General features: G+C 47.6%; 1 protein-coding gene and 2 pseudogenes across 4 annotated transcripts in view; all 3 read left to right on the forward strand.

Annotated features, from left to right (window-relative positions):
* Positions 1 to 822: 822 nt before the first annotated feature.
* Positions 823 to 4,274, forward strand: LOC310798681 (NADH dehydrogenase [ubiquinone] flavoprotein 1, mitochondrial-like; annotated as a pseudogene). The gene is made up of 4 exons: positions 823 to 839; positions 1,307 to 1,491; positions 2,232 to 2,314; positions 3,077 to 4,274. The product of its transcript is annotated as an NADH dehydrogenase [ubiquinone] flavoprotein 1, mitochondrial-like (transcript).
* A 1,395-nt stretch (positions 4,275 to 5,669) lies between these two features.
* LOC310793161 (ELMO domain-containing protein 2 pseudogene) lies at positions 5,670 to 6,566 on the forward strand (annotated as a pseudogene). Its single transcript has one exon. The product of its transcript is annotated as an ELMO domain-containing protein 2 pseudogene (transcript).
* A 3,889-nt stretch (positions 6,567 to 10,455) lies between these two features.
* The window catches only part of irak3 (interleukin-1 receptor-associated kinase 3), a 33,676-nt gene continuing 23,110 nt past the window's right edge, over positions 10,456 to 21,021 (forward strand). For both annotated transcript variants that reach the window (XM_083658435.1, XM_083658436.1), the window contains exons 1-2: positions 10,456 to 10,587; positions 13,247 to 13,429. In XM_083658435.1, coding sequence (XP_083514561.1) covers positions 10,485 to 10,587; positions 13,247 to 13,429 — 286 coding nt within the window. In that variant the 5' untranslated portion in view covers positions 10,456 to 10,484. The remainder of the gene's footprint in view (positions 10,588 to 13,246; positions 13,430 to 21,021) is intronic.

Here is a 21,021-nt window from a genome sequence, read left to right on the forward strand (position 1 = left end):
TGATCATCCACAGAACACTTCACCACTCATGTACATATTGTATATTGACTCGATTTGATTCGATTTGATTGCACTTGCAACTTTGCAATTGCCTTTAGTTATCTTCCTACTTCTTATCCCTGTATATTGATGTGACCGCTACGCTGCATACAGACACTAAGACAAATTCCTCGCATGTAACTTGCATACTGTGGCAATAAAAGTGATTCTGATTCTGATTCTGATTTATGACATCATTGATTTGTTAAAGAATACTTGTACAAAAATGTACAACAAACTACTGTATTCTCATAAGGCTTGTAATCCTGTGTCTTGAGTGGATGTTCTCCAGTCCCTTAGAGTTGTGGTATCCTCCAGTTGCTGACATACCAGGGCCAGGGAAGTCGTGCGGTGGGATCCTCTTTTCCTTTCCCCCATTAGTGAAATTGTGGATCTGTGCAGTCGCGATACCGGGAATAATCATACGCACCGTCGTGCCGAGCTCGGGCAGGGGAGAGGGTGAGAGGAGGATCGGGTTTTGCAGAATGTAGGGAAACAGTGGATGGATAAATCCAGGAGGGGGTAATGCAACATAAAGGATGCCAACTGCCATAAAACACCACAGAAGAAGAAGAAGATCCCGGTCAGGATTTCATACGAACAAGACGCTGACAGACGAAGAGTAACTGTGAACGAACATCAGTGATGTCAGATGTACAGTTATGATGTCACAATGTCTGTCAACACTGACATCATCGGTTACATAGATTCTAACAAATACGCTAATATTAGAAGCTTGTAGAAAGTGCAGAGGATTTAAGTAGGCAGCTGATTGGAAAGAACATGACAACACTGGGACGGTAAAGAGGAATTAACAAAACAAACCAGGGCAACTTCAGCCCAGGACCACGTGCATCATGTAGCAACCAGGCGACCTCATGCAACTCAACCCCATTAGAGGAAACTACACCATCTTTCAACAGCCGAAATTTGGCACTGATGACATCACCGTTTCAACAGCCCAATTTGGCACTGATGACATCACTGATGGCATCATCATTGATGACATCATAATTGATGAAATCATCACTGTTATCCATTCCTGACTGACTGAATGCCTGACTCACCCCAAAACGCCTTCTCTTGACCACACGCTAGCAGGCTGCGCACGTGGTAAAAATAGTTACATCATCAGTGATTTATGACATCACTGATGATGTCACTGATGATGTCACAATGTCTATGCATAAGTGACATCATCATCAGTTTACTGGACATTGTTACATCATCACTGATGATGTCACTATTGACATGACTGACCCATTAGGAAGGGCATCCTAAATCTCCAGGCCGTCAACTCTGGCTCCAACATCTTTGGCAAGGATGTTGGTTGGTCGGATGGTGTGGGTCGCCGGGCGCTCTGCTGCAGCGTGTCATTGTGGCCGCGTATCTCCTACAGCACTGCCGCGCAGCCACAGGAGGAGCCAAAAAAGACCAAGTTTGGCCCTTTGAGTGACCTTTGAGTGCAATAAAATATCGAAGTCTGTTGGTATTATTCGTAAATTTAGAAGTCTGGTTAATCAGAAATGCCTATTAACCCTTTACTATAGTTTAATCTATCCATATCTTACATATTGCAAAATAATCTGGGGAGCAACTTATCCTACTCACCTTCACAAGCTTTATTTATTGCAGAAAAGGTTTTGTAGAATTTCAACTTTCAGTGACTGGATTGCTCATTCAGATCCGCTCTTTAAACAGTTAAATATCTTAACAATTTTCAATTTAAATAAGTACTTAACATGTATTTTTATTTTCAATGTATTGTCCCAGGATGTTTCCACTCCCTTGCCCTGTAAAGCTTTTTTTCAGGTAAATTGCAAAGTTGCAGAAAAAATTGCAGATATAGGGGTGTCCAGTTATGGAACAATATTTATCATCTTGTATCCCAGTCCAAATCTCTCAATCATTTCAAACACAAATTTAAGATCTATCTGATGAACCTAACTTAATTCTACCGCCCACATACACCCTTTCACACACAGCACACCCACACCTTTTTATGTTTTTCTTTTATTCAGTTTTATTTCTGTTTTTAATTTATTGATTGTGTATTGATAAGAGGTGACATCATGTTTACAAGCCCTCTCGGGTTTTTTAGATGTTCACCTGCACAATATGTAGGCAAATGTTTATGTTTGTTATATTATGTTTTAATGAGTGCAAATAAATAAACTTGTAAACTTGTAAAGACCGAATATTCACAAACCTATATGGCCGCTATGACTGGAGACTGAAGGGATCGAGCGCTCATACGGGGGGACTGGTACAAGACGTAGCTTACATTCACACAGGACGCCGAACGCAAGCAGAACTGAAGCTTGAAGCAGGCACAAGCTGAACGTACGCCTTGTTGTTCATACAAGACGCCTTCTCTTTTCCTCTCAGCTCCTCTCACGGCTCGTGCACATCTACAATGGCAAAATCGCTTTTCCGCCTCGTCGCAGCATTTTGTGGGCGTGGAAACCAGCTTCCAGCTTGGAGCTGTAGCCTGTAGAAATGTTTTCAGGTCGAGGTACACAGGAGGGTGGGGGGAGGAAATGTGTAGGAAGAGCTGTCATTGGGTAGCTTTAATGAAAGGTCCCACCCTAGTCCCGCCCCGCGAGCGTGAAGCCGCTCGGAGACAAGCCGCCTCTAGTCTGCGACAGCGAAACGCTGGCCGGTTCCAGCGGCAGGGGGCGCGAGGTTGAAATGGACCAACCAGATGCGGAAATGGAGCAAGACAGCCTATCAAGATGCAGCGTCAAAGAGGCTTTCACAGGAGGCATGCCGCCGAGCGTTTCATGGTGTGCACGAGCCGTCAGCGCCTACTCTTGCGCCTTGAACCCGCCCACAACTCCCATTAACTTCATGGCTCACGGCTTCACGGCTTCAGCGTCAAGCTTGGAAATTCGGCGTCAGGCCTGACCGATCGCTTCGGCGCGCGCGGGTGGTGTGAACGGCTTCGCCTGTTAACAAGGACGCCGAAAGGAAACTTGTGCGTACTGCGTAGGTACAGCTTCAGTTGAGCGTTGCTTCGGCATCCTGTGTGAACGAGGGCTAAGGAGATCATGCTGAAGGAATCAGACTGGATCGTGAATGAGGTGAAGATCTCTGGGCAGAGGGGCTTCGGGGCTTCGGGGCTGGCTTCCCTACTGGCATGAAATGGAGCTTCACGAACAAGCCCAGCGATGGCAGGCCTACTAAGTACCTGGTGGTGAACGCTGACGAGGGCGAGCCGGGCACCTGTAAAGACCATGAGATCCTACGTCACGACCCCCATAAGCTGATCGAGGGCTGTGTGGGAGCCTGGTCTGCATACATCTACGTCAGAGGAGAGTTTTATCATGAGTCATCCAATCTACAGGTGGCAATGAATGAGGCCTACAATGCGGGGCTCATAGGGAAGAATGCCTGTGACTCGGAATACGACTTTGACGTTTTTGTGATGCGAGGAGCAACAGTACATCTGTGGGAAGGATGTTGAATCGCTCGTCGAGTCGCTCGAGGGCAAGCAAGGGAAACCCCGTCTCAAACCGCCGTTCCCGGCTGACATCGGGGTGTTTGGATGCCCGACGACAGTTAACAATGTGGAGACGGTTGCCATGGCGCCTGCGATCTGTCGCCGGGGCGGAGCTTGGTTCTCCAGCTTCGGGAGGGAGAGGAACTCTGGGATGAAGCTCTGGGCACGTGAACACGCCGTGCACAGTGGAGGAAGAGATGTCTATTCCTCTTGAGGGAGCTCATAGAGAGACACGCAGGAGGAGTGAGGGGCGGCTGGGACAATCTGTTAGGGCTAATCCCGGGCGGCTCGTCCACTCCCATCATCCCTCCTCGCCATGTGTGTGATGATGTGTTGATGGATTTTGATGACCTGCTCCGTGCAGAGACGGCGCTGATGGGCACCGCTGCCATCATCGTCATGGATAAATCGACCGATGTGATTCGAGCCGTCGCACGTTTGCTTGAGTTCTACAAACACGAGAGCTGTGGCCAGTGCACCCAGAGAGGGAGTGGACTGGATGGACAGGATGATGCGCAGGTTTGTGCGAGGCGAGGCAGCCGTTTCAGAGATCGACATGGCAGATAGAAGGGCATAGCATCTGTGCCCTGGGAGGGACGGCGCTGCCTGCTGGCCTGTGCAGGGACTGATCTGCCACTTCCGGCCAATCATCGAGAGTCGCATAGCTCAGCATAGCAAGAATAATCCCCCTAGAGCAGTGGTTCTCAAATTTTTTCACATGAAGGACCCCTAAACTGACAAAAATTAGACCACGGACCCCCATTTGGTAGGATTTTGTTCCACGGACCCCCATATGATAATAAGATTGATGCTTTTAGATATTTTATTACAGAATGTATATTCAACCCATGACCAAAATAGTCATTGTGTTACTTATGAATGGAATTATAGCGAAAATAAATGACCCCCCTTTTGGCTGGGGACCCCCAGGAAACCTCTCAAGGACCCCTGGGGGTCCCCGGACCCCTATTTGAGAACCGCTGCCCTAGAGAGCCAGAGATTGAGATGATCTGAAAAACGAATGTTGATTTCAGCACTGATGATCGCTTTATATAGCAGTGCTATTGCTTACTTCATATACCTCCTTAAGCTATATAGTACATGTTTGATTTGTGCAGACAAATGAGTGTAAATTTGTTCTGTTCTTACACTATGCACAATGCAAGTCTATGAATGAATTATTATGCTATAAACCTCACGTTTGTGCTGTTTCATTAAATTTGTCTTTGATATTTATCATCATTGCAAAAACTGCTGTCATCGTGCTGACTGTCTTTTGACATGGAGATGAGTGAGTAGTGTATTTTCTATCATAAATTATGCATTACAGTTTGCTAATGAAGTTTGACACAGAGGTGAGGACAGCTCAGATATTTGGCAGATGTAACAGACTTGACTGATAATGATCATCCATGCATATAGGAAAGTAAATACACAAGACAATGAAAAAATATATATATTTCACAAAAGCATGACATTCTTCTTCTAATGGTTTCCGGCAGACTGGTGGATGCCTTGCTGGATTGCTGCCTCTCACAGTTGGATGGATGGTCTCACTCTAGACCTGGTTCTTCTTCTTCTTTCAAGTTTCCGGTGTTTCTCACACTTCCTCAATCTTGGCTGTTGCGGTCCTCCGTTAAAAGAGCCCAGGGGCGGAAGCCATCGTCTGGTTCCTCAAAAGCATGAAATTAAATAAATTAAATTTGTCTACTAAAGAAAACAAGAATTGGTGATGTCACCAGCGATGTCACTCGAGCAGTCGTTGATGTTAGCAGTGATGTCACTCGAGCAATTGTGATATCATCAGTGAGTGATGTCATTGAGTGATGTCATTAGTGATGATGTCACCAGTGATGTCACTTGAACTAGAATGATAGGACGGGCCTTCTGAGCATGCTCAGTTGAGCAATTGTGCGGCGGTGCAATTGGTGATGTTGAAAGCTCGAGTTGCACCGGTCCTACTTTTGGTCTCTGCAGGGAAGGATTTACCGCTATGACAGAAACTGATGATGTCATAGACGATTGTGACATCATCAGTGATATCATTCCCTCCCTGAAGAGGGTATAAGTGGGACCAGTGCAATTCCATCACTATCTTCATCTCTGATAACGTCTCCAGGAAGAGAACATGCTGGGGTATATCTGGAAGTATTTCTACACATCCTTCCTGAGATACTGGCTGAAGTGGGCCATCCGACTTGCAACTGGGAAATGTGAGCTGCAGAGAATATGCGTGGGGTACGAACCAGTGGCAGTCAGGACAACAAAAGCAGAATACTCTCTCCAGTCGTCCAAGCACAAGGTTTTAAGAGATGCTTTGCAGACCACCCAGGATCATTTGATGCAGTGTGTGGAACAAATCATGAAAGAAAAGAGTGTCCAACCCCAGGAAGATCCCATGTTCAAGGAACGCCTACACCTTTGTCTATTACAGATAACAGGGTACAAGAGCCTATACACATCTGTGGAAGACTTGAGAAAGGAAGTCTTCAACTCGGAGAGCGGAGAACATGAGACCATGCTTTTGAAGCTATGGGACATGCTGATGCCAGCGATCAAATTGGAGTCTAGGCTGACCAAACAGTGGGGAGACATCGGATTCCAAGGAGACGACCCCAGGACTGACTTCAGAGGAATGGGTATGTTGGGCCTGAGCAATCTTGTTTTTTTCAGTGAAAACTACACCGAGGAGGCTCGTCAGGTCTTGTCCCATGCAAACCATCCAAAGCTCGGCTATTCATATGCCATAGTTGGGATCAACTTGACAGAGATGGCCTACAGCCTCTTGAAGAGCGGCGCTTTGAAAGCCCACTTCTACAATACAATACTGGGCAAGCCTGAGCTGCCAGACTTCCATCAGCTGTACTGTTACCTGGCATACACATTTGATCGGTTCTGGGTGTCAGAGGAGCCAGAAAGCATCATGCAGTTCAATCACTACAGAGAGAAGTTCCACAGCCAAGTCAAGGCACAGCTACAGGACCCCAATGTGTCCCTCACGTTGACGGTCCAGTCTGCAAACTAACTTTATTCAGGAATAATGTTCCGCCTACTTTTGTGTTGTATGATGAGCATCCAAGAAGAGACAGTCTGACCAACGCTGCCCAAATGCTGACATCACCAAGAAAGCAAGCTGGAGCTGGTCGCCACTGAAGTGTTGCTCAGAAATTCAAGTAATTAAACGATGACAATTGCCGGGTAAATGATAATTGGATTACTAAATGTGACTTGGCTTACATTGAACCCTATTGTTTGTGATGTATTGAAACTGACCCCTGTGATTATCGTGATATTGATTTCAACAGCATCCAGCTGGCTGGATAAAAAGTAAGCAGCAGAATCATTTGGACTTCCGATCAGAGTTTTTCAAAATAAAAGCTTTTGTACAAACTTGATAAAAATACACAAATTGAACTGATGTCTCACAAATTGTACATACCCTTGGAAAAGGTTATATTGCAGCACATAAAAATTGTGTTTCAAGAAATAACAGACTGTGTCTACTTTGTATTTGTTCTGCTGGTCTCTTTTCATTCAAACATTACACTTGAGGTTCCTCTTGTTCTTATGTTTCGTTAGATTAGCTACTTATTTTTGTTGTCGTGATTTTATTTTGAAGGCAAAATCACTAAACCGGAAAAGAAGTGAAAGTGCTGCTAGCTGCTGCGTGCATAGATAATAGAGATATTCCAGCTCACGCTGTCAGGGTGACAGGAATAGGTTCCTAATAAGAAAAGTAATGTTTTATTAACAACAACATTACTCACATAAGGCACAATGGGAAGATAACCAGGAACATTCTGGGGGGATGTGCGGAGAGTGCCACTAAAACTTTCAATTACAATTGCCAATGCACCCTCCATAATTATCGACAGCAAAAGAGAAATATAATGGCACAGAAATCAAAACAAAAACTAAAGTACGACCCTAAATCACAGAGATGCCGATTCGCACGGGACTAATATTATCAGAGCACCTCTGTGTTTGGCAAAATATTGTAGCGATCCGGGGTCTGGGTGGATAAAGCGAGCACGTTGGTCCTTGGCCAAAGGGATTGTCCCGTCGGATGGTTAATGTGTTGGGCTTGTAAGTTGGAGACCTCGGGTTCGAAACCAGCCTCGCCTGTGCCGTTACATTGGTGTCAGAAGTGGGATGTTGGGATGGGCGCGGTCATTGGAAGGCGTAGTCCCTGGAACGTGAAGGAGCGCGGAGACGTTGAAGCAGCAGGGGCTGCGCTTCCCACAGGTGGAGGTAGTGTAGCGAACCGGGGTCTGGGTGGATAAAACGAGTACGTTGGTCCTTGGGAAAGGGATTGTCCCTTTGGCCGGATGGTTAACGTCTTGGGCTTGTAAGTTGGAGACCTCGGGTTCGAAACCAGCCTCGCCTGTGCCTATGGTAGGTAATTTGCGGTGCAATTATTACTTGGCAAATTACGGACATGGCTGATTCGCACGGGATTAAGATTACAGTGGACCTTATTACAAATCACCAGAGGTCCCCAGATAATACTTATCCCATGCGAATAGAGCTTTAGCTAGTCATATTGTCTGTAAAGCCCTCTGAGATATGCTTGTGAATTAGGGCTATACAACTAGACTTGACTTAAACCAGGTTTGTTTTTGCAATACATTAGTCACTCATCATTTAGTTTCCCAGTGAAACTTGGGAATTTTACAGTAGAGCACAAAGAAGCCCAGCCCTGACTGCCCCCCTCATCCTCTGTGACTCTCCAGTTAACAATGCAGAGTCATTCACATTTCTGGGAACAACAATCTCCCAGGACCTCAGGTGGCAAAAGAACATCACTGCACCATCAAGAAGGCCCAGCAGAGGATGTACTTCCTTTGGCAGCTGCGGAAACACAAACTGCCGCAGAAAATGATGGTTCAGTTCTACACAGCCAACGCAACACAAACAAACACAAACAAACACAAACAAACACAAAATTCACATCTGAAAGTTTTCAGATGTGATTTTTGTGTTTGCCTTATTGAACATTGAGATATCTCTTTTCTTCACCCTTTATATCTGTGTGCCAGAGCTCCTCGCCCCTCCTCCACCTCCCTTCTCCATTCCCCCATCCCCTCCACCCCCCCTTGTCCTCCCCTCCCCCCACAAGTGTTCTCTATGGCACTGATGACACTTATGTTTGTACATAAGGCATACATTTTACACTCTTCTCTTGATAGCTCGTCCTGATGAAGGCCACTGCGTTGGCCGAAACATGTTGACGCTTTTATACTTTTATTTTTCCAGTCCTTGGAACTAGCACTATTATTAAAGCCTTTTAACGTATTAAGAAGAGTGCCTTGGATTCTGTATTTTTTGGATTTCTCTGCTGCCACACCCATGCTTCATCCAAAGAGCACCTTCGTTTGACTATTTCCTCACTGTTTTTTGAACGCCGTAGCCCTCCTCATCTCTTCTTTGATGTACATAGGAGCGTTTTGGTGCTGTTGGAATGTGTATTTGGTGACTTAACGGGGGTAGGCTAGCCCATTCCGTAGAATCAACCAGTCATTTGTGCTAAGCTAACTAACAGGAGGGGGCGGGGTGCATCACAACTTTCTACTGCACGCACATGAATATGGCAAATGCCAATCTCCAAAAAATTTTACATCTTCCTTTAATAGTGAAGTATCAGTGTGTAAGCAGCACTAATATGCACATGCAACTAACAGTAAATCTCTAGACCGACCTCCGCCTGAAAATGGCTTTGAAATCAAACTAATTTAAGAAAAGACAATGCTAAACCAGACAGCGTGAGCACACCCTATAAGCCACGATGCTGCAGAACACAGAGCAGCCCTATCATCCGAATTCAGAGCCGCATTCTCAACTCTTGAGACGAAGATGGACACAATCCACTCTGAAGTAGAGGATCAAGACCATTCAATCCCTCCAATCAAATGCCAATGCAGCCAGCAACCACATTGAGGCCTTGGAAACGACCTGCTCCACCCTGGCTAACAATACTGCTAAGCTAAAAGCCAAAAGTCAAATTAGATCAAAGTATGAATTAAATTGTGCAGTAAATATGCTTGCACTAGCCTAAATCCATCATAAGGCATTCTGTCCCATACACCCAAACATTTTGTCCCATATACCAATTGTTACAGAAAAAAGGGATGCCTCATGCCACGCCTCCTTGGAATATGATGTAACCTTCATTCCACCTCAGAAGGTTAGGTAACATCTTGAGAAATGTATCATGTGTTGGGCAATTTTTTTTTAATTCATGGCAAGAAAGCTTCCAACAAGGTGGAAATTTAAAAAGTGCCCCATGATACAACCTGAAGTCACCCTATAAATCGGGTTTAAATTGCAAATGATTTGCATGATCTCTGCAACGCACTTGAAACTTGTCTGAAACTCAGCTGCAACAGTTGCAAAACTCTCAACTTTGTGAGTTAGTTTTCATGCAACAGCCAATCAAAACGCTGATAAGGCTATTAAGCACTGATGATGGCTCTCTTCCCGACAGCCATAATGAGTGTGTGTACGTGCGTGCGTGCCTGCGTCAGTGTGTGTGTGTGTGTGTGTGTGTGTGTGTGTGTGTGTGTGTGTGTGTGTGTGTGTGTGTGTGTGTGTGTGTGTGTGTGTGCGTGCGTGCGTGCGTGCGTGTGCGTGTGTGTGTGTGTGGCTGTGGCTGGCTGGTTTGACAACAGGCAGTTGAATCTCGTCGCTCTTTCACTTTCACATCAATCTCGCACGATCACGCAGGGCTTCCAGGCAGCTCGCAATGGAGATTATGAACCACCATGCTCCTCCTCAGAAGCACGTTGTAGTATTGCTGGCCAATCAGGCGGCGTTTTTGAGTTTCCCCTAAAACACGCTGCGAGGGGAGTTTCCTGAGTTGGGCAACAACAGCAAGCAACCCACAGCCTACTAACAGTCCACACACAGCTAACAGTCTCTGTGCAGCCTGGTGAACACTGCCGTTATGGACCCCTCTACTTTCATCTATGACGCGCCTCCGGGTATCATTGAGACGTTCTGTAAAATCATGGACAGCGGAGATGACCGGTTCGGGTGGCGTGGACTAGGTGAGTCAACTGCTTTGGTCATGTTAACTAATTGTGTGGTATATATAGCTGAGTCGAGTTTGATAGGCTGTCAGATGCCAACCACATCCGTGTTGTCGTGTCGTCTATGGTAGATATTAATAGGCCTACTACGTTATCGAGGCTGCGAAACAGCATTAATGATCATTAGAGTAACCCCCCCCCCAAATAATAATAATGCAGTAATATGATAGGCTACAGTTGGTCTGTGGGAACGCCCACAAAATGTTACTACGGCTGTTGGCGCCCTAGTGGGGTAACTTCACCTCCGATAATCGCAATGAGCTGACTGCCTCACCAAAGGACAGTGCGGCAGGCTGCGGCTTCTACACTACAGGATTGGGGATTCTAGAGGAGCAGGTACATAACCCATGCAGATAGGCTGTTTAGGTCTGGACTCACAGATCCGACTTGAAAATCAGATTTGTGGCAGTGTGGACACACTCCCAAATCAGATTTGGGAAACCAATCAAGATAATGATGATTAATGACTTTATCAGCAAATTGGATTTGCCTGTAATGTGAACATGGCCATAGACGTCTGTTCAGATGTGCGTTTACTGCGGTGGTTGAATCACCGATCCTGTCTGCCTGGGCTGGGCTAGGAGCTAAATGCTAATGTTGAGGATAATTTATATGATCAGATGTAGGCTAGATAATATATAATATGTCGAAATAATAGGACACCCTCTCAGTCGCTGTGAAGATAGACCAATCTGTTTAATTGTAACCACACATGAGTAGTTATAGTCAGCTTTGCACGCAAAGCCCAAGTTCACACAATGAAAGGAAACCACACCACATAGCTAATCGTCCCTCAGGGAACTTCTTGTGGACAACTTTACCTAGAAATGCTTTCACCTATTCCATGCGTGAGTCATGCAAAAGATCCCCTACACTAACTATGCTGAATGGGGAGAACGTGAGGATTTAGCTACCCCACCCTGACACACACACACACCGCCAAGTGATGTGGGCGATACAGCGTGGTTGGCTGCCTTGCTGTATTTCCATCTTCAATTGGTCGATTTCGAAATGGCCCCACCTTTCGTCTGTCGCTCACCACCTTGCACAGCATGCTGGGATACCTGGCATCAGGACATCAGCAAACGACAAGATGAGAGGAGGGGCCAAAATCTAGTAAATAGACTAATTGAAGACGGAAATACAGCAAGGCAGCCAACCAAGCTGCAGCAGCGGGGCGGGGCTTGACAGGGCGAGTGCGAGTAGCCTACATCGCTCATCGCTCTTGCTGGTGTGCAGGGGGTCTGACCACGGCCCCAGCCAGCTACCCAAGACAAGGCTATGACGAGACAGACTGTATCAATAGGCTATATTTGAGTTAGGGCTGTCCAACATGTTATTGTTAATATGACACCACAGGCACACACAAGGCCAGATTAGTACCCCCAGGGTGCTCCCCTACCCCTCCCCTCCCCCGCCACATAACATTTCACTTGGACAAAATAATAATAATAGATGACTTTTTTTGTCCGAGTTAAATGTTATATTGGTCTTCTGATTCTAATCACAACTGAATCGCTTTGTTTGACCAAGTAAAACTATTTTCATAAGCATTTTACAAAATGTCTGTGGAAAAATGAATGGCTCACCAGTCACCAGTGTCACCACTTGCCCGCAGCCATCCAATGACAATCAATCGTGAGACTTTAATCTTCTTGGAAACAATTTTTTATTTCATTCTGATTGGTCTTAGATTTGTGTCATAGTTCTGTGGAGCCCGACATGAGCCCGACATGAGCCCGACGGCCGCCACCAAAAAACAAACTCCTCTTTCAAGGAACGCACCTGGCGTTTAAGCGCTGGTGGCATCTAGTGTTTTTGGCGGAGCGCTCTGGGCGTTTTAAGCTGAAAAAAGGTTAACATTTGGAGGAAAAACGCGCTGCTCGTCTTTTCACTCCTCCTAGCTCTTCTCCTCCCAGAGGGATCTTCAACCTCCGCTGCTGGCAGAATTGGCAATAATCTGGCTTTCATGTTCACAGTCAATAACATCAAACAGACGAAACCAGCTGGCTACCGTCCGTGTGATAGTTGTGTCCTGAACTGTACTGCACGCGACTGCAGGTGAAAACAAAACAAAGCACAAAAAAACACTGTGTTTTGTGCACAATGGAAGCGCTCTCAACATGATTTCCAAAGCGTTCACACACGTTCACATAAAACGGATTTCATATGCCCCTACAAAAGGAGCCCCCAAATCAATATCAGGAAGATGTCCCTAAAATGTATATCCTACTGTCTTTTCTCTATTATTAGCCTGTGAATCTATAATCTACTATACAGTGTAGATAAATAAATCTCCCCCCTGTTCATTACTACTCCAGGGAGATAGAGGGCGCTGTGAACTGCAGACACAGTGTCTGGGCGGAGCCTAGACCAAAGATTATAAAGGAGTAGAAGACCCTTTGTTCTAGGTCATTTTGCCATCTCCAGGAAGTTGTGTGAGCAGGCAGTGATCCGGATCCGTTTGTGGACTTTTGTTTTTGTAAATAAACTATGTTACAATTTACTCTCTAGTAAATTGACTTATTTAAAGGTTAAAACGAGACTTCTCACCACAACAGTATCTAATGTCTTTTCTATTAACCCTTGAACCTATACTGTCTCTCCTCCTCTCCAGCCACCCGCATCGCCCCCAGCTGGTCGGAGGTGCGTCAGTCGGAGCGTTTGGAGGCGGCAGGAAGGAGTCCCACAAGGGAGCTGTTATGGTCCTGGGCCCAGCAGAATCCAACGGTGCACGACCTGCTCGGGGTGCTGCGGGATATGGGCCATCAGAGGGCGCTGCAGCTCTTCCTGTCTGAAGGTCAATTAACCAATGGACTTCAAGTTCAGTTTACAACTCTGGGGGCGGTTGCACAAAACACCATGGGCCGTATCTTCGTACAGGCGCTATCCCCTATTTATGCCTGGCTTAAAGCATGGAAGATACTGGTCTGCCTTGCGCGTTTCTCCAGGTGTTATGCTGAGTTTTGCACCCCCGCCCGCCCGGCAGCATCACCACCTCACGGGAGCATATTGTAATGATTTATACAGAAATGTAACTGTTTAAAAGTTATATAATTGTCTGGGTAAACGTGACCTCCCTGATTTCTAAGTTAAAACAGCCCCGAAATATGTTGGGGATGCAATTCTCGGCGGGGATGCCATGTCAAAATCACCTGCGCCCCCAAAATGCCTGCAAATGCAAACGGCATGCGGCGTGCCCGCCCCCAATTTGCATTGCGCACAGCGTTAAATGAGCGCAAACGTTAAATTGCCGCTTTTTGGAAGATAGGGCCCCTTGAGTTAAGAGTTTCCTTAAAGGGATACACCAACTTTTTGGGAGTTTCGCCCATTTGCCATATCACCCATACATCACCAAGATACACAATACCTTTCCTGTCTGTCTCCGTGCAGTATACAGTGAGCTACAGTCATCCAGTTTGTATCGCCAATGAATTGGAGGAAATGGTACAGCCGTTCAAACTCACCAAAAACACACATTTCTAACAGCGCCAAAAAGCTCTATGTACATGTTGTGACTCAGTCTGATGAAGACCGTCTAGCTCGAAACGTCACTATCTCTGGTGCAATCAATTCTGAAAAGGAGCCCTGCAGTGTGCGAGCAGTTTTTATTCTTTTGTTGTTTCACTTTTCCAGTTCAGCTCAGCACCTGCCCCTGGTTGGGATTGTCTCTCTCCTTTTCTCACTGTGACTCGGGTACTCACCACGAGATGAAATATTAATCCAAAATGCTGAGAAACATTCTTTTTTTAAAGATACTGTAAATAGAAACTACTTTCTAAACATGGCCGCCAGCCATGTAGCGCATGCGGAAGCGCTGTGTACAGGCAAACAAGGAAGTAACTCGGTGTGGGTATTTACTACGAAAATGACGTTTCACGTAACCATGGATTATTATTTCATCGCGTGGTGAGTACCCGAGTCACAACATGTACATAGAGCTTTTTGGCGCTGTTAGAAATGTGTGTTTTTGTAATTCGGTAATTTAGCGTTTGCGCTCGTTTAACGCCGTGCGCAATGCAAATTGGGGGCAGGCACAAGCTTATGGCTGTTATAATTGTACTGGACATAGGCGTGCCACATGCCGAACTAGGTGTTTCACCGCAAAAATGTGGGGATAGATGGCATTATCCTATCGTCAGCAGCACGCAATTACTTTGTGCTAAGAGCTTTGAAAAGCACCTCTTAGGGGACATTCACACCAAAAGCGCTTTTTTTTTCTCAGTCAGAACGCTATGAAAATCATGTTGAGAGCGCTTCCATTGTGCACAAAACACAGCGTACGGAGCGTTTTTTTTGTGCTCCGTTTGTTTTCCCCTGTAGTTGTGTGCAGTACAGATCAGAGCACAACGACCACAAGGAGGCTAGCCAGCTGGTTTTGTCTGTTTGATGTTGTTCACTGTCAACACGAAAGCCAGATTGTTGCCAATTCTGGCAGCAGCGGAGGTTGAAAATCTCTCGGGAGGAGAAAAGGTAGGATGAGTGAAAAAGACGATCAGGGCGCTTTCCCTCTCATGTTCAACTTTTTTCAGCTTTAAAACGCCACCAGCGCTGAAACGCCAGGTGCGTTCATTAAAAGAGGAGCACGTCTAGCGCGTCCTTACATAGAGAATGAATTGCAGAAAGACGCTGGCAGCTCCAAAAACGATTTTGGTCTGAATGTCCCCATAGGCGCTAAAATACTCATAAATACTCATAATCTCCACGCTGCGCAGCGCAGAAACATCATTACGCACGGACATCAAATTCTGCTGCTAAAATTGGGTAACCAGCAGATTATTCGGTGAGGCAATCAACTATAATTCACGGAGGAACTTTTATCACATCGCAAGGAGGGAAATGAATTGAGAAAACTTGTTGGACAATGCACAGGCTATTCACCTTCACCTATCCCATAACCTGGAGGGTCGTTGGCACGGGAGCGTACCTATGTTCCCCGGGTTCTATGTTCCCAGGGTTCTATGTTCCCCGCTCCTGCTAAAAAGGGTCCTATGTTCCCCGCTCCCGAAAAAGGGTCCTATGTTCCCTGGGTCCTATGTTCCCCGCTCGTATGCGTAAAGTCGGCGAGTAGCGCACCGCTGGACGCCTCCACAACCATCCTTCACTTCACCCCCAGCACCCAACACCCACTGCCCAGAGACAGCGCACCTTTTTCAGCGTGACTCCATACTACAGTGCACTGCCTCGGGTCTCTGACTCTCTCTGGCTCATCTTGAAAATATGGGGTTCGGCTTGCAAAAGTTTCTGCGATGCGCTATGGCGCAGTAGGCTATGCCTCATGTTTTCCTGGCACAATGCCACGATAAGAAAGTTTTCCCTAGCAATTTGGAACATTTATACAGAGGCTAGATAAGCATATGTCGGCCATGTAGTGATATAACACTTATTATTTCGCTTTATTTTTTCTTCGCCCATTATGCTTGCGAAGTAGCCTGTGGGAAGTAGCCTGTTGCAGAGGAAAGCGAAATTAAACAATTTATTTGAATGGCTTTACAGAACTTGTGCATGTCTGTGGGTTATATAGGCAGAGGCGATTTGTGCTGCGTGAATATTGCAAATATTGATCTCTCTCTCTCTCTCTCTCTCTCTGAAAAATGTAATATTATGGATAGCATGTTGCTGCTCCTGCTGCTGAATGTGTGCATATATCTGAGCCTATAGACTCGAGCTTTCCCTCATGCAGTCTGTCAATGAAGTCTCACAACCTCGAGATATTGTGGTTTGCACTCGCCGACTTTACGCATACGAGCGGGGAACATAGGACCCGGGGAACATAGGACCCTTTTTCGGGAGCGGGGAACATAGGACCCGGGGAACATAGAACCCTTTTTAGCAGGAGCGGGGAACATAGAACCCGGGGAACATAGAACCCGGGGAACATAGGCATGACCCCGTTGGCACCACAGACGATCTGTCAATAAGCTCTGTCCATCTCTCTCTGTCCTCGGCACGAGTGAGTGCACTCTATTACGCATGGAGAGAACTACAGCATATTGCATGCGTCGCGCAAACAGCGATTGCGAGACGGGAGACTTGTGTTATTATACATTATACGTGTGTGAATAATTCTGGTACTTAAGACTGCCCAAATCGTGTTTGCGCTGGCATTTTGGGGGCGCAGATGATTTGGCACGGCTCTAATTTGCGCCTGCGGCAGGTGCCGTGCACATTTCCGCATCCCCGCCGAGAATTGCATCCCGACGATATTTCGGGGCTGTTTTAACTTAGAAAAAAGGGAGGTCACGTCTACCCAGACAATTATATCACTTTTAAACAGTTACTTTTCTGTATAAATCATTACAATATGCGCCTGTGAGGTGCGGATGCGTTTAGCTGCTGCCAGGCGGGGGTGCAAAACTCGGCATAACACCTGGACAAATCCTGCTGCATACTGCACACTGCTGCCTCTCAACTCACTCTCCTGCTACATACTGCACACTGCTGCCTCTCAACTCACTCTCCTGCTGCATACTGCACACTGCTGCCTCTCAACTCACTCTCCTGCTGCATACTGCACACTGCTGCCTCTCAACTCACTCTCCTGCTGCATACTGCACACTGCTGCCTCTCAACTCACTCTCCTGCTACATACTGCACACTGCTGCCTCTCAACTCACTCTCCTGCTACATACTGCACACTGCTGCCTCTCAACTCACTCTCCTGCTGCGTACTGCACACTGCTGCCTCTCAACTCACTCTCCTGCTGCATACTGCACACTGCTGCCTCTCAACTCACTCTCCTGCTACATACTGCACACTGCTGCCTCTCAACTCACTCTCCTGCTGCATACTGCACACTGCTGCCTCTCAACTCACTCTCCTGCTGCGTACTGCACACTGCTGCCTCTCAACTCACTCTCCTGCTGCATACTGCACACTGCTGCCTCTCAACTCACTCTCCTGCTACATACTGCACACTGCTGCCTCTCAACTCACTCTCCTGCTACATACTGCACACTGCTGCCTCTCAACTCACTCTCCTGCTGCGTACTGCACACTGCTGCCTCTCAACTCACTCTCCTGCTGCATACTGCACACTGCTGCCTCTCAACTCACTCTCCTGCTACATACTGCACACTGCTGCCTCTCAACTCACTCTCCTGCTACATACTGCACACTGCTGCCTCTCAACTCACTCTCCTGCTGCATACTGCACACTGCGGCCTCTCAACTCAATCTCCTGCTACATACTGCACACTGCTGCCTCTCAACTCACTCTCCTGCTGCATACTGCACACTGCTGCCTCTCAACTCACTCTCCTGCTGCATACTGCACACTGCTGCCTCTCAACTCACTCTCCTGCTGCATACTGCACACTGCTGCCTCTCAACTCACTCTCCTGCTACATACTGCACACTGCGGCCTCTCAACTCAATCTCCTGCTACATACTGCACACTGCTGCCTCTCAACTCACTCTCCTGCTGCATACTGCACACTGCGGCCTCTCAACTCACTCTCCTGCTACATACTGCACACTGCTGCCTCTCAACTCACTCTCCTGCTGCATACTGCACACTGCGGCCTCTCAACTCAATCTCCTGCTACATACTGCACACTGCTGCCTCTCAACTCACTCTCCTGCTGCATACTGCACACTGCTGCCTCTCAACTCACTCTCCTGCTGCATACTGCACACTGCTGCCTCTCAACTCACTCTCCTGCTGCATACTGCACACTGCTGCCTCTCAACTCACTCTCCTGCTACATACTGCACACTGCGGCCTCTCAACTCAATCTCCTGCTACATACTGCACACTGCTGCCTCTCAACTCACTCTCCTGCTGCATACTGCACACTGCTGCCTCTCAACTCACTCTCCTGCTGCATACTGCACACTGCGGCCTCTCAACTCAATCTCCTGCTACATACTGCACACTGCTGCCTCTCAACTCACTCTCCTGCTGCATACTGCACACTGCGGCCTCTCAACTCACTCTCCTGCTGCATACTGCACACTGCTGCCTCTCAACTCACTCTCCTGCTACATACTGCACACTGCTGCCTCTCAACTCACTCTCCTGCTGCATACTGCACACTTCTGCCTCTCAACTCACTCTCCTGCTACATACTGCACACTGCTGCCTCTCAACTCACTCTCCTGCTACATACTGCACACTGCTGCCTCTCAACTCACTCTCCTGCTACATACTGCACACTGCTGCCTCTCAACTCACTCTCCTGCTGCATACTGCACACTGCTGCCTCTCAACTCACTCTCCTGCTGCATACTGCACACTGCGGCCTCTCAACTCAATCTCCTGCTGCGTACTGCACACTGCTGCCTCTCAACTCACTCTCCTGCTACATATTGCACACTGCTGCCTCTCAACTCACTCTCCTGCTACATACTGCACACTGCTGCCTCTCAACTCACTCTCCTGCTACATACTGCACACTGCTGCCTCTCAACTCACTCTCCTGCTGCATACTGCACACTGCTGCCTCTCAACTCACTCTCCTGCTGCATACTGCACACTGCTGCCTCTCAACTCACTCTCCTGCTGCATACTGCACACTGCTGCCTCTCAACTCACTCTCCTGCTACATACTGCACACTGCTGCCTCTCAACTCACTCTCCTGCTGCATACTGCACACTGCTGCCTCTCAACTCACTCTCCTGCTGCATACTGCACACTGCTGCCTCTCAACTCACTCTCCTGCTACATACTGCACACTGCTGCCTCTCAACTCACTCTCCTGCTACATACTGCACACTGCTGCCTCTCAACTCACTCTCCTGCTACATACTGCACACTGCTGCCTCTCAACTCACTCTCCTGCTGCATACTGCACACTGCTGCCTCTCAACTCACTCTCCTGCTACATACTGCACACTGCTGCCTCTCAACTCACTCTCCTGCTGCATACTGCACACTGCGGCCTCTCAACTCAATCTCCTGCTGCGTACTGCACACTGCTGCCTCTCAACTCACTCTCCTGCTACATACTGCACACTGCTGCCTCTCAACTCACTCTCCTGCTACATACTGCACACTGCTGCCTCTCAACTCACTCTCCTGCTACATACTGCACACTGCTGCCTCTCAACTCACTCTCCTGCTACATACTGCACACTGCTGCCTCTCAACTCACTCTCCTGCTGCATACTGCACACTGCGGCCTCTCAACTCACTCTCCTGCTGCATACTGCACACTGCTGCCTCTCAACTCACTCTCCTGCTACATACTGCACACTGCTGCCTCTCAACTCACTCTCCTGCTGCATACTGCACACTGCGGCCTCTCAACTCAATCTCCTGCTGCGTACTGCACACTGCTGCCTCTCAACTCACTCTCCTGCTACATACTGCACACTGCTGCCTCTCAACTCACTCTCCTGCTACATACTGCACACTGCTGCCTCTCAACTCACTCTCCTGCTACATACTGCACACTGCTGCCTCTCAACTCACTCTCCTGCTACATACTGCACACTGCTGCCTCTCAACTCACTCTCCTGCTGCATACTGCACACTGCGGCCTCTCAACTCAATCTCCTGCTACATACTGCACACTGCTGCCTCTCAACTCACTCTCCTGCTACATACTGCACACTGCTGCCTCTCAACTCACTCTCCTGCTGCATACTGCACACTGCGGCCTCTCAACTCACTCTCCTGCTACATACTGCACACTGCTGCCTCTCAACTCAATCTCCTGCTACATACTGCACACTGCTGCCTCTCAACTCACTCTCCTGCTACATACTGCACACTGCTGCCTCTCAACTCACTCTCCTGCTGCATACTGCACACTGCGGCCTCTCAACTCACTCTCCTGCTACATACTGCACACTGCTGCCTCTCAACTCACTCTCCTGCTGCATACTGCACACTGCTGCCTCTCAACTCACTCTCCTGCTGCGTACTGCACACTGCTGCCTCTCAACTCACTCTCCTGCTGCATACTGCACACTGCTGCCTCTCAACTCACTCTCCTGCTACATACTGCACACTGCTGCCTCTCAACTCACTCTCCTGCTACATACTGCACACTGCTGCCTCTCAACTCACTCTCCTGCTACATACTGCACACTGCTGCCTCTCAACTCACTCTCCTGCTGCATACTGCACACTGCTGCCTCTCAACTCACTCTCCTGCTACATACTGCACACTGCTGCCTCTCAACTCACTCTCCTGCTGCATACTGCACACTGTGGCCTCTCAACTCAATCTCCTGCTGCGTACTGCACACTGCTGCCTCTCAACTCACTCTCCTGCTACATACTGCACACTGCTGCCTCTCAACTCACTCTCCTGCTACATACTGCACACTGCTGCCTCTCAACTCACTCTCCTGCTACATACTGCACACTGCTGCCTCTCAACTCACTCTCCTGCTACATACTGCACACTGCTGCCTCTCAACTCACTCTCCTGCTGCATAC

Source organism: Poromitra crassiceps, assembly GCF_964638095.1.
Source record: "Poromitra crassiceps genome assembly, chromosome: 2".
Classification (NCBI taxonomy): domain Eukaryota; kingdom Metazoa; phylum Chordata; class Actinopteri; order Beryciformes; family Melamphaidae; genus Poromitra; species Poromitra crassiceps.